Genomic DNA, 11,510 nt, shown 5'->3' with positions numbered 1-11,510 from the left:
TTGCTGGTGCACCTTTTCCTACCAACTTTTTCCTTCCACTCAACTTTCTATGAATATGCTTGGATACAGCACTCTGTGAACAACCAGCTTCTTTAGCAATGAAATTTTGTGGCTTACCCTCCCTGTGGAGGGTGTCAATGACTTCTGTAAAGTCAGCAGTCTTCCCCATGATTGTGTAACCTACTGACCCAGACTGAAAGACCATTTAAAGGCTCAGGAAACCTTTGCAGGTGTTTTGAGGTAATTAGTTGATTAGGGTGTGACACCATGACTTTCTAATATTGAACTTTTTCACAATATTCTAATTTTCTGAGACACTGAATTTTGGGTTTTCATTATCTGTAAACCATAACCATCAAAATTTCAAGAAATCAAGGCTTGAAATATTTCACTCTATGTGTAATGAATCTATATAATATATGGGTTTCACATTCTGAAATGAGTGACAAAAAATATTGACCTTTTTCATGATATTCTAATTTTTTGATATGTACCTGTCTAAGCTGTCTCGTCCTTAATAAACAATAAAAACATCAAACAGTTTTATGTGTAAATTGTATATGCAGCCTAATGTGTCCTACTTGCATGAATAAATCTACAAGGTCATGAAAAAACGATAGGATTGTAATACCATTAAGCACAACATATGTCAGTCATGTAAATACGTTAAGATTTGCATTTATTGAATGTGCAGAAAATCTGATTATGAACAGATTTTCCTTTTGCTTCTCAGTCAAGATTGAAAATGAGTCAAATTATTAAATGATTAATGTTTTGCTTTAACAGAGAACACTGTCTCATTTCTTACTGTTTTAGTTCTTTATTTTTCAAGCATACAAAAACAATATTTCAAGACAAAAAGCAGGACAGAATTACAGGAGATTTCACAACAAAAAGGTTATTTAATATCTAGATTTTCTTGTTTTTTTTAATGCACATTTCTTATTTTTCAGGGAGAGGGAGTAAAAAACTCACAGAAGCGATTCAATTGTAAGCATTCTCTGTGAGAAAAAGTATTAAGTAATTTGTGGTCACTTTGATATATGCCTTGATCTAAAAAAAATTGCCATATTCATGTACCATTTATATTTACAGTGGGGCAAAAAAGTATTTAGTCAGCCACCAATTGTGCAAGTTCTCCCACTTAAAAAGATGAGAGAGGCCTGTAATTTTCATCATAGGTATACCTCAACTATGAAAAACAAAATGAGAAAAAAAAATCCAGAAAATCACATTGTAGGATTTTTAAAGAATTAATTGGTAAATTCCTCGGGAAAATAAGTATTTGGTCACCTACAAACAAGCAAGATTTCTGGCCCTCACAGACCTGTAACTTCTTCTTTAAGAGACTCCTCTGTCCTCCACTCGTTACCTGTATTAATGGCATCTGTTTGAACTCATTATCAGTATAAAAGACACCTGTCCACAACCTCAAACAGTCACATCCAAAGCACTGAACCATAAACAACACGAAATAAGTCTCATGATAATACTGTATTAGGAAAAAATATACAACAAAGGTAACAAAGTACATGGTATATCCAGCAGGGAATTAATTTAATACATACGACATACAGAATTAACTTTTTTCCCCCTGGGCTTATGAAAACAGTTGCATATGTAAATCTGCTCACTGTGGATCTGCTCACTGGTGTCATATATATATATAGAGACAATAATTTAAAGAGCTGACTTAATGCTAATGAGGAATGCTGTAAACCAGCAATTAAGTCAAGCATCCTCTTTTATGTGTCTTGCATTAGATGCATGTGCTGTTGCATGACATTTCAGATTTGTGCAACAACTTGTTGCTATTTTTCAGACTTCAGTTCCGTGCTGATCTCATAACTCAACCTACATCAGTCAGACAGCAAGCATGGAGCAGTACACCACCACCACGACAGCTAGTGGAGAGCAGATAATGGTGCAGGCCAGCAGCGGACAGATCCAACAACAGGTAATTTGTGACATTTACATGCAGATAATGCGGTACCATATTAAAGTATGTACGTCGGAGATGCATAGACTAGTATTTTTAATATATCTAGTAATAAAGCACCTCAGTGTGGTATAAAACCACAGAAGAAACGTTTTCATGTGTTTTTATTCATTTGAGAGTCACAGTCCCTTATCTCTGGCCCAGGGCACAGTGACTGCGGTGCAGTTGCAGTCTGAGCCTCAGGTAGGCCAGACTGCGGCCCAGCAGGTCCTTCAGGTAGCTCTCCGAGCACCTCTGCTGTCTGTAAATCTCCATGCATGTCATCTCAACATTACATTGCACAGAGACCCGTTTGCTAGTTGCATTGTAATAGTAATTAATACAATGTTAAAATATCTTATATCTGTGACCTTTGCGCTTTTTGCATCTGTCATGATGAGTTTATTTAGTTTATCACTCACTATGATTTACAAGAATTTAAAGTGTCCAAAGAATGCTCACGTGCATGAGTTTTTAGCATGCTTTGTTTTGCAAAATGCATTGTAAAATCTCCAAGTACATAGCTGCACCACCAGTTTTTTGCATTTCGGAAGTTTACATACATTGCATTTTCGTGCATGCATCTGTGTTTTGCATTGTAATAATGCTTACATAAAATGCAAATAAATATCAATTGTCACATTATATCTTGGTAAGATGATATTTAAAGACATAGTTCACCCAAAAATGAAAATTCTATCATTAATTACTCCAAACCCTTAAGGCCTTCATTCATCTTCAGAACACAAATTAAGATATTTTTTGATGAAATCCGAGGGCCTTCTGACCTTGCATATACAGCAACACAACTACCACGTTTAGGGCCCAATTAAGGCAGTAAAGACATCGTTAAAATAGTCCCAAGTGACATCAGAGGTTCAACTGTAATGTTATGAAGCTATGAGAATACTTTTTGTGCACAAATAAAACAAAAATAACATTATTCAACAATTTATTTTCTTCCGGGTCAGTCTTCGACGCTTGTTCACAAGAGTACCATGACACATGTATACTTTGAATAAAGTCATTATTTTTCTTTTCTTTGCACACAAAAAGTATTCTCTTAGCTTAATAACCACTGATGTCACATGGACTATTTTAATGATGTCCTTACTGCCTTTCTGGGCCTTGAACGTGTCCGTTGCATTGCTGTCTATGGAGGGTCAGAAAGCTCTCGGATTTCATTAAAAATATCTTAATTTGTGTTCTGAAGATGAATGAAGGCCTCAAGGGTTTGGAACGACATGAGGGTGAGTAATTAATGACAGAATTTTCATTTTTGGGTGAACTATCTCTTTAAATGCTTTATGATCAAAACTCTGTAGATGGTGTACAACAGGTTTTTCAAGTTTTGATCATGTTGAAATTTATAAGCCTTAGAAATGTGCGTATAAAAATATGATTCATTAGGCTTTATAGGGTTTTTATCTTTGAAGTTGATATAAAATTAGTTTTTCAATGCATCCTCTTCAAAGGTCCAAGGGCAGCCTCTTATGGTACAAGTCAGTGGGGGTCAGCTCATCACTTCCTCTGGGCAGCCCATAATGGTACAGGCCATGACAGGAGGACAAGGTCAAACCATCATGCAAGTACCGGTATCTGGTACACAGGGGCTGCAGCAGGTGGGTGAAGCTCATGTTACATTGAATTGCTAGTTAAAATATACAATTTTCATTAACATATTTAATTTATCTAATAGTAGTGCATTGGTTCTCAACCAGGGGGCCTGGTTGACAAAACACCAAACAAAAACAAAAAAGATTTCATCCATTTTTTGGCTTTGATGAAACGGCATTCCCACAATCTTGGAAAACCTGTATATATGAGGAAGACTTATTATAAAATTGTGAATTTTTGAACTGACACAGCTCATTAAACGTCATTTTTATAATAAATGTACAATTATTCCAAGTTCTGAAGTATGTTATCAGGTAGAAATTGTGAGTAAACAACTGGACAAGTTATGAAGCACTCAAAAATTGTTGTTGACATGGAGTCAAAAAGTTTGAGAACCACTGCAATATAGTGTTCCATCAAAATATTGGGTGTGAAGTTGTAATAAAATTAGCAAATGTGGCACAGATTCAACTGGTACAGCCCAGTCAAATCCAGCTTCCTGGTGGGCAGACATTACAGCTACAGGGTCAGCAGGGACAGACCCAACAGATCATCATTCAACAGCCACAGACCGCAGTCACTGCAGGACAGAACCAGGTGACTTTATTTTGTCATGAATTTGAGGAAATATAAAGGAGCACCCTCTATAAACTGCACTCTTTAATACATATAATTAATGAAGTTCATGATAAATGTTTTCTTAGGGTCAGCAACAGATCACTGTACAGGGTCAGCAGGTGGCTCAAACCGCTGAAGGACAGACCATCGTTTACCAGCCTGTTAATGTGGACGGGACCATCCTACAGCAGGGTAACACTGCTACTCCTCTGCAAAACACTGAGCCGTAAACATCATGCAGTTCAATAGATGTGTATACACTGCTTATGACATGTAATTAATCTGAATGCATTTTGTGATTGTCCATCCAGGAATGATCACCATTCCAGCTGCATCTTTAGCTGGAGCTCAGTTAGTCTCAGCTGGATCCAACACAAACACCACCAACACCGGTCAGGGCACAGTGACCGTCACTCTTCCCATGGCAGGAAACATGGTCAATGCTGGAGGAATGGTCATGGTGAGCACTTGTGGTCATTTTTATCTATTACCGAAAGTGAGTTCTTGCTATAGAGATAATCTATTTAGATCACACTTCTAATCTTATTGTGTGTGTTTATAATTGAATCAGATGGTCCCTGGGGGTGGCGGGTCAGTTCCCACCATGCAGCGCATTCCTCTTCCTGGAGCAGAGATGCTGGAGGAGGAACCTCTCTACGTCAACGCTAAACAGTATCACAGGATCCTCAAGAGGAGACAAGCCCGTGCCAAACTAGAAGCTGAAGGCAAAATACCAAAAGAGAGAAGAGTATGTGTGCTTTTATGGCAATAAATAACAATGACTTTATTTATATAACTCTTTATGCAAATATAGCAAAACACATTTGTTATATTTATTACATTTATATTATATTTTGATCCATAAATAAATAAATGCTATATACGCATAAGGAGTGTGTATATATATATTTATTCCATGGTCTGTCCGAAAACTGGATTCTGATTGGCTGGCAGGTATGCACTAAAACCATTTAATGTACAGGTAGTTCCAAGTCAGTTTAATCACCGTTCTATATTAATGCGCACTGCTTTAATTGATGCACACTAACCAACACACATCACTCGCACACAGTCACACACACACAGAAAGAGAGAGAGAGATCACATTTTGCACTGTACACACACATAAACTTGTTGTCAACGCTTCCCCACGATTTTTATTAATAAAATAGCCTAGATACTAGATCGCTACATTATATTCCTCAGCAACGATGGTAAAATGGCTGTTTTTGAAGTAATTGTTTGTAGAGAGAGACGCGCAGACGCAGCACGCAGCTACACACAACTGTCATCTCTCTCTCTCTCTCTCTCTCTTTCTCTCTCTCAAACGATTGATCGATAATTAATTGAAATACATGCTATAATTCATTCAAATAAATGTGATCTTACTGCACTATTTCATCTCTGTGTATGATTTGAAGCAGGCAGAATGCTAGAGCTAACTGACGAAAATAACTAAATTTTTACCCATTCGGTCAAATATTGTGCTGTAAAGAGCAATACTAGTTTTAACTTGTCTATAACTTGGCAAATGACCATGGAATAAGCAGGATAGTCAACGGCTAGCCGTGCATTAAAGGATTTGAATCCTCCGCTTCGCGTCGGGTGGTTCTTTGTCTCCACGTCTTGCATTTAAAATCCTTTAATGCACGGCTAGCCATTGATTATCCCTTATATATATATATATATCTATATATATTATAATAATATGACAATTTCTTCTTACATTTCAGTTTGTACACGTGCAAATAAAGACAGTGCCAAGACAACTGCATCTGAAAACCCAGCAGATTCAAACATCCCCATCTAAACATATTAATGAAAGACATATTCTTTCACTTGCTTCGCCCATCAACTCAAGGTCACACTTCTGCACTCACCAGTCCTTAAGGAAGAAGTTCAACGTTTGTGGGGGTACACTGTTTAATAATGTCTTTGAAGACCTGATATAGGCTATATGATATATGATATATATATATATATATGTATATATTTAACCATTGCATCCTTGCATCTTTTTAATCATTGTCATTAGAATAGCAAAGCAGTCCTGATTATTTTTTACTTTCATAATAAAGCATTTTTAATAATAATTTAATTCATTGAAAATATTAATAATATTTGGCATATACATATAATACAGTATATGTGTATATATGTATATTTAAAATAATGATATATATATAATTTTATTTTGGGCCATTTACAAGCTAAACCTTTAACTCAAGCTTCATCTTAAAATTCACATTTCTAAAAATTCTTAAAATTTCTTTAAAGGATAGAAATGGCTATATAATATCATATTAATATTATTTGGCCCATTATAAATGAGAATATTAATACAATTAATTAAATATACTACAGTTTTTATGGATATTCCTGGGTAATTTTGCTTTAGGGTTTGTTCTAAATCCCTTAAAATATTAAACTACTGCAGTTAATTTAGCCTCATCATTTTAAATAAAAACCTTAATTGAAACTTTTATCATTAAAGTATTTGCATACTGAGTTGCAGTTGGTATTCTTTTTTGAATTCATTTGCATATAGAATTATGTTTGATCTTTTGTTTCTTGCATCCATTTAATCATTATTTATCTTTGTCATTAGAATAGCAAAGCAGTCCTGATTATTATTTTTTACTTTAATAATAAAGCATTTTACAGCATTTGTACAGAATTACATTTTCTGTAATTCATTAAAAATAGTTTAATTTATTACAAATATTCATAATATTTGACCGGTTTCTGTTCAACACAGCACATATGCAAATATTCAATATATTTTCTTTACCACCCAGAAATACCTGCACGAGTCCCGTCATCGTCACGCCATGGCCAGGAAGCGTGGAGATGGTGGGCGTTTCTTCTCTCCGATGGAAAAGGAAGAAATGGCCATGCAGGCCCTTAAGGTGAGCGAGGGGCTTGAGCTCAGCTCTCATTGGTCAGCCACCTCTGCCCCACCTCTGGGGTAAACTATCCAATCCCAGCCTGTGTCCGACCCGAGAGACTGTATGCACCTAATTTAATTTAGACCATCCATACCCTGCGGCTCTGTGTCCGAGCTACCTCATGCGTCTGTGGCACACTCATGTCCAAACTGTCTCTGTCTGTGAGTTAACTGACATTTCCAACCAACTTAGTATATATGTTCTAGCCTATAGTATACAATGTACAGATTAGGCCCCATGTTTGTAACTTCTATGCTGCCTTGTAGCATTTTTGACCACTTTTAATAATTCCATTATTTAGGTGCATATCTTTATGTGCATCTTAAAGATAGTATGTTTGAACTGATTGGAAGTGGCTTCTTTCAAAAAGCTTCAGTTGTAAACGGGTGATTAGCACATTTTATCCTGTCAGTGTTAAAGGTTTCTTATCTGAAATGTCTGACTGCCACTTTAAAAGGAAATCTTCAACCTTGACGTCTTTTGTTCTGTCTGCATTTCTTGTAGCTTGTATTTCTACCCAGACTGCTTGTGATACTCACTGGATGCTGCGATGTATTAAGCAGTGTTTATTTGTCCTTTTTACCATCTTACTGTTATGAATAGCCATTCAAAATGATCTGGTTTCATTTGTGATGTATGGCTTGGCTTGCACCCTTCAACGCTCTTCTGTCTTTGCCCAGAGCTGTGGCTTTGGTATTGCTTTTGCCATTTTATGTTTCTTACAGTGGGCTGTATGTGGGCTCTTGTTTGCATTTATGTTTGTTACTTGATGATATATATGCCCTTTTTATGCAAATAAACCTTTATATAACCTTTAAATAACCCTCATGTTGTGTTTCGGCCATTTTGACCCAGAGAGGATTTTCTTTTTCCCAAAACTAGTTATTGTTACCGCATTAGACTAAAAGATAGTGACTTTGCTCACATAGGGTGTAACAACTTACCAAAATAATTTTGCACTTTTATGGGATTCCCAAATTTTCAAAAGAAATACAAAACCTGTATTGAAACTGAAAGAAAACAAGTTGAGAGAAAGAGTGAATCCAAGATTTGGTGATAATGTAGCATTATCAGAGATTTACAAGCAATTAGAGGCTGGACATTTTTGGCCATGAACAAGAAGTTAGGAAAAGGATTTTCAGAACAGCACAAGGGTTAAATATTAGATTTTTATTGCACAAAGGTTGCATACAAACTAGGCTAATTCTTGAATTTAATTGTACAATTAAAATTTAATTTAATTGTAGTTTATCTTTAGCTTCATTAATTGATGAAAAAATCTCATAGATGGTTTGAAATGCATAGAGTTGAGTCAATCACTAATATTTTGTATATATCAGACACAGTCAAATTCTCATGGTTCCACCAGGTAAGAGTTCAACACCAGTCATTCCCTCATAGCATGTAGTATTGATAACATTTTCATCAACTTTATTTATCTTCCTTTTTCCTCACAGAAATCTGAGCAGGATCAATCTGAAGAGGACACAGTGGGCCAGATGATTCAGGTGGCATAAACTACCCTTTCCTCCACATATATTTCAGTCAGTCCTTGCTTGTTTTAAAAACACAATTTCAACACATGGTTGATTTTGACTTCCCCTAAATTCCTGTTTATAATTTTCTTTATTTCAGTTCCTGTATAGAACAATGTATTTGTTATTCAGTACTGCCAGGTAAAACATGCAGATACTGGGAATTTGAGTTTTTTTAAACTATCTCACCAGAGCAAAAGGTGTTTGTTGTATTTATAAGAAACGACTTTTCATTTTAGGGTTCATGATTTGTATAGACATTTCATTTCATTCCACTCCATTTCTTTATTTAATTAAAAAGTGACATATGAGAATCAATCACAAAAATGTGAATTACAGTTGAGTTTTGTACTATGGGATGTTTTTACGTGTGCTGGATTAGACTGTGAAATGTTACGATTTTCTATGTACTCGCACTTTTTAGTTGATCCACCAACCATTTGTATATCCGCCGACTCCAAAACATCCTTTAATGAAAACCCTCATTTATCTCTTCGTATTTTCTATTGATGTCTCCCTTATATGAGAATAAATGTTGGCGTTCTCTACACGGTTGCAAAATCTGCTTTTTAACTTTTGTCAAACGCAACATTTTAGATATGAAACATACTGATATGTTAGACCATTTTTAGCGTCTGCACATTCTCATGGGATGTGTCTGGCCATGTTTGTGTTTCCCTTTGCCAAGTTACAGACACACCCATTTGATTGCCATTATTTATAGATCCATGATGCATCTGTACCCTAAGCTCTACTGGAGTTGTTTTATTTGAGGTAAACAAAGAGATCACCCAAAAATGAAAATGTAATTTTCATTTCTGGGTGAACTGTCTCTTGAAAGATTTAGCATGTGCTTTAAAATGTCATTTTGAAGAACATTTTAAGATAGGAAGCATATGGCATTAAAGGGGTCCGATTATGCTCTTTTACAATGTCTTGATTTTGTTTTGGGGGTGTACTAGAACAGGCTCTCATACTAGGTTGTTCGAAAAACACATTCTTTTTCACATATTTTATATTATTACAACACCTCTCTCCCCAGTCTGGCATGAACGGCTCGAATAGTTCCTGTATCAAATGAAGGTCCGCCTTCTGAAATATGAAATGTGCTGTGATTGGTTAGCTGGGCCAGTGTGTGTTGTGATTGGCAGCACTCGGCGCCTGGTCGGGAAATGTCATGCCCCTAACCATAGCCGCCTGCAAGCTTCAGTGTAAATATTGCTCAAAATCAAATCAATTTGAGTGCAATTTAAACCGGGATGATTGTAACCACTCTAAGTTCGTCTGTCTTGGGAAAGCTAGCGTGTCTCTGACATAGTGATAACACTCGTTGCCTTCTCTAGTGCAGCTCAACCAGGTCTCGTCCCATTCGTCGATCTTTGTGATATCACAAATCCCGGAAATATGTGTTGTAGTCCAAACGAGTCGTTCGTTGTAGTTTTTGAAAAGTGATTTCTGTTAAATAAAATATCTCCTTTTGAATTGGACTTTGAGCTTTGTAACTTCGCAGATCTTTTTTATGCTCAAACAGCAACATTACAGACTAACTAAAGTTGAAAAATGAAAAAGCATAATAGGACCCCTTTAAAGGGTTAGTTCACCCAAAAATTTTAATTCTGTCATTAATTACTCACCCTCATGTCGTTTCAAACCCCTAAGACCTTCATTCATCTTCGGAACACAAATTAAGATATTTTTTTTCTTTTGTGCACAAAAGTATTCTCGTAGCTTCATATAATTGCGGTTGAACCACTGATGTCACATGGATTATTTTAAAGATCTCCTTGCTACGTTTCTGGACTTGGGAACATTTCAGTTGCATTGCTGTCTATGCAGGGTCAGACAGCTCTCAGATTCCATCAAAAATATCTTAATTTGTGTACCGAAGATGAACGGAGGTCTTACGGGTTTGAAACGACATGAGTGTGAGGAATTAATGACAGAATTTTCATTTTTGGGTGAACTATCCCTTTAAGGAGATCTGATCTCCCTAACATTAGGGTGTGCTAGAATGGAGTTTAAATCAGATTGTTTTTCAGCAGAAGGTGATCAATTTACAGTATTTTCCAATCGTAGTGTATAATTTATAGTGCAATTCATTGTAGAATAACCAATTAATAGTTTCCCGCATTTTATATTGTTGTTCGACAATGTTTTTTTGCTTTGCCCCGAAATGCAACAAGTCTTCGGATGGAAGATGCTCATTTTATCACTTTTCTACTGATGTATCCCAGCAGAGACTCTGGGTTAGTACCATATTGTAAACTCATATGATTATTCCATGTAAACACCATGTTTACTTGGCACCCTAACACCATGTTGCTTAGTCACGGTAAAATATCTTAAATCATGATAGATTTACTTGAAAAGGAGAATTACTCAAATTAAGTCGGTCAATGGGGTAAGAAAAATCAATTTTTATTTTTTGAATTGTTTATTTTTCCATTGGAATATTTTGCCTTGTTTTAGGCATAAACTCACTTAATGTTGATACATTGTTCAGAAAACAAGACAATATCTTAAGTCACTTTGTTTCTTAAGTCTTGTTTTTATTATCAATCACTGTTACTCAGTTATTTGATTTTATGCTTAAAACAAACAATATCTGTCAACGGGGCAAGTGTTTTCCATTTGAATTAAGTTGTGTATTACCCCATTGACAGATATTGTTCTGGTTTTAAACAAACTCATTTAATTTTGATATTCTTTCCTTTTCAAAAGCACAATGTAATATCTTAAGTCATTTTGTTTCTCTGTCTTTGTTATTAATCACACTTCTGTGAGTTTAAGCTTAAAATAAGGAAGGAATTTCTG

The 11,510-nt window shown here is 35.7% G+C and overlaps 1 protein-coding gene across 5 annotated transcripts in view; it reads left to right on the top strand.

Moving 5' to 3' along the window:
• Positions 1-9,499, top strand: part of nfya (nuclear transcription factor Y, alpha) — an 11,661-nt gene extending 2,162 nt beyond the window's left edge. Inside the window, exons 2-10 of one of the 5 annotated variants that reach the window (XM_016263155.1) lie at positions 1,823-1,957; positions 2,144-2,215; positions 3,454-3,600; positions 4,061-4,192; positions 4,300-4,405; positions 4,525-4,673; positions 4,785-4,961; positions 7,012-7,122; positions 8,619-9,499. In XM_016263155.1, the coding sequence (XP_016118641.1) occupies positions 1,877-1,957; positions 2,144-2,215; positions 3,454-3,600; positions 4,061-4,192; positions 4,300-4,405; positions 4,525-4,673; positions 4,785-4,961; positions 7,012-7,122; positions 8,619-8,678 (1,035 nt within the window). In that variant the 5' untranslated portion in view covers positions 1,823-1,876 and the 3' untranslated portion in view covers positions 8,679-9,499. Of the gene's footprint in view, positions 1-953; positions 991-1,822; positions 1,958-2,143; positions 2,216-3,453; positions 3,601-4,060; positions 4,193-4,299; positions 4,406-4,524; positions 4,674-4,784; positions 4,962-7,011; positions 7,981-8,618 lie in introns of those variants that run through there. The other 4 variants (XM_016263093.1, XM_016263218.1, XM_016263027.1 and 1 more) reach the window with 4 other exon arrangements.
• The last annotated feature ends 2,011 nt before the right edge of the window (positions 9,500-11,510 follow it).

This window comes from Sinocyclocheilus grahami, unplaced genomic scaffold (assembly GCF_001515645.1).
Source record: "Sinocyclocheilus grahami isolate Dianchi unplaced genomic scaffold, SAMN03320097.WGS_v1.1 scaffold3.1, whole genome shotgun sequence".
Lineage (NCBI taxonomy): Eukaryota > Metazoa > Chordata > Actinopteri > Cypriniformes > Cyprinidae > Sinocyclocheilus > Sinocyclocheilus grahami.
Note: the sequence above shows the minus strand (reverse complement) of the source record. Positions and strands in the feature narration are given on the sequence as shown.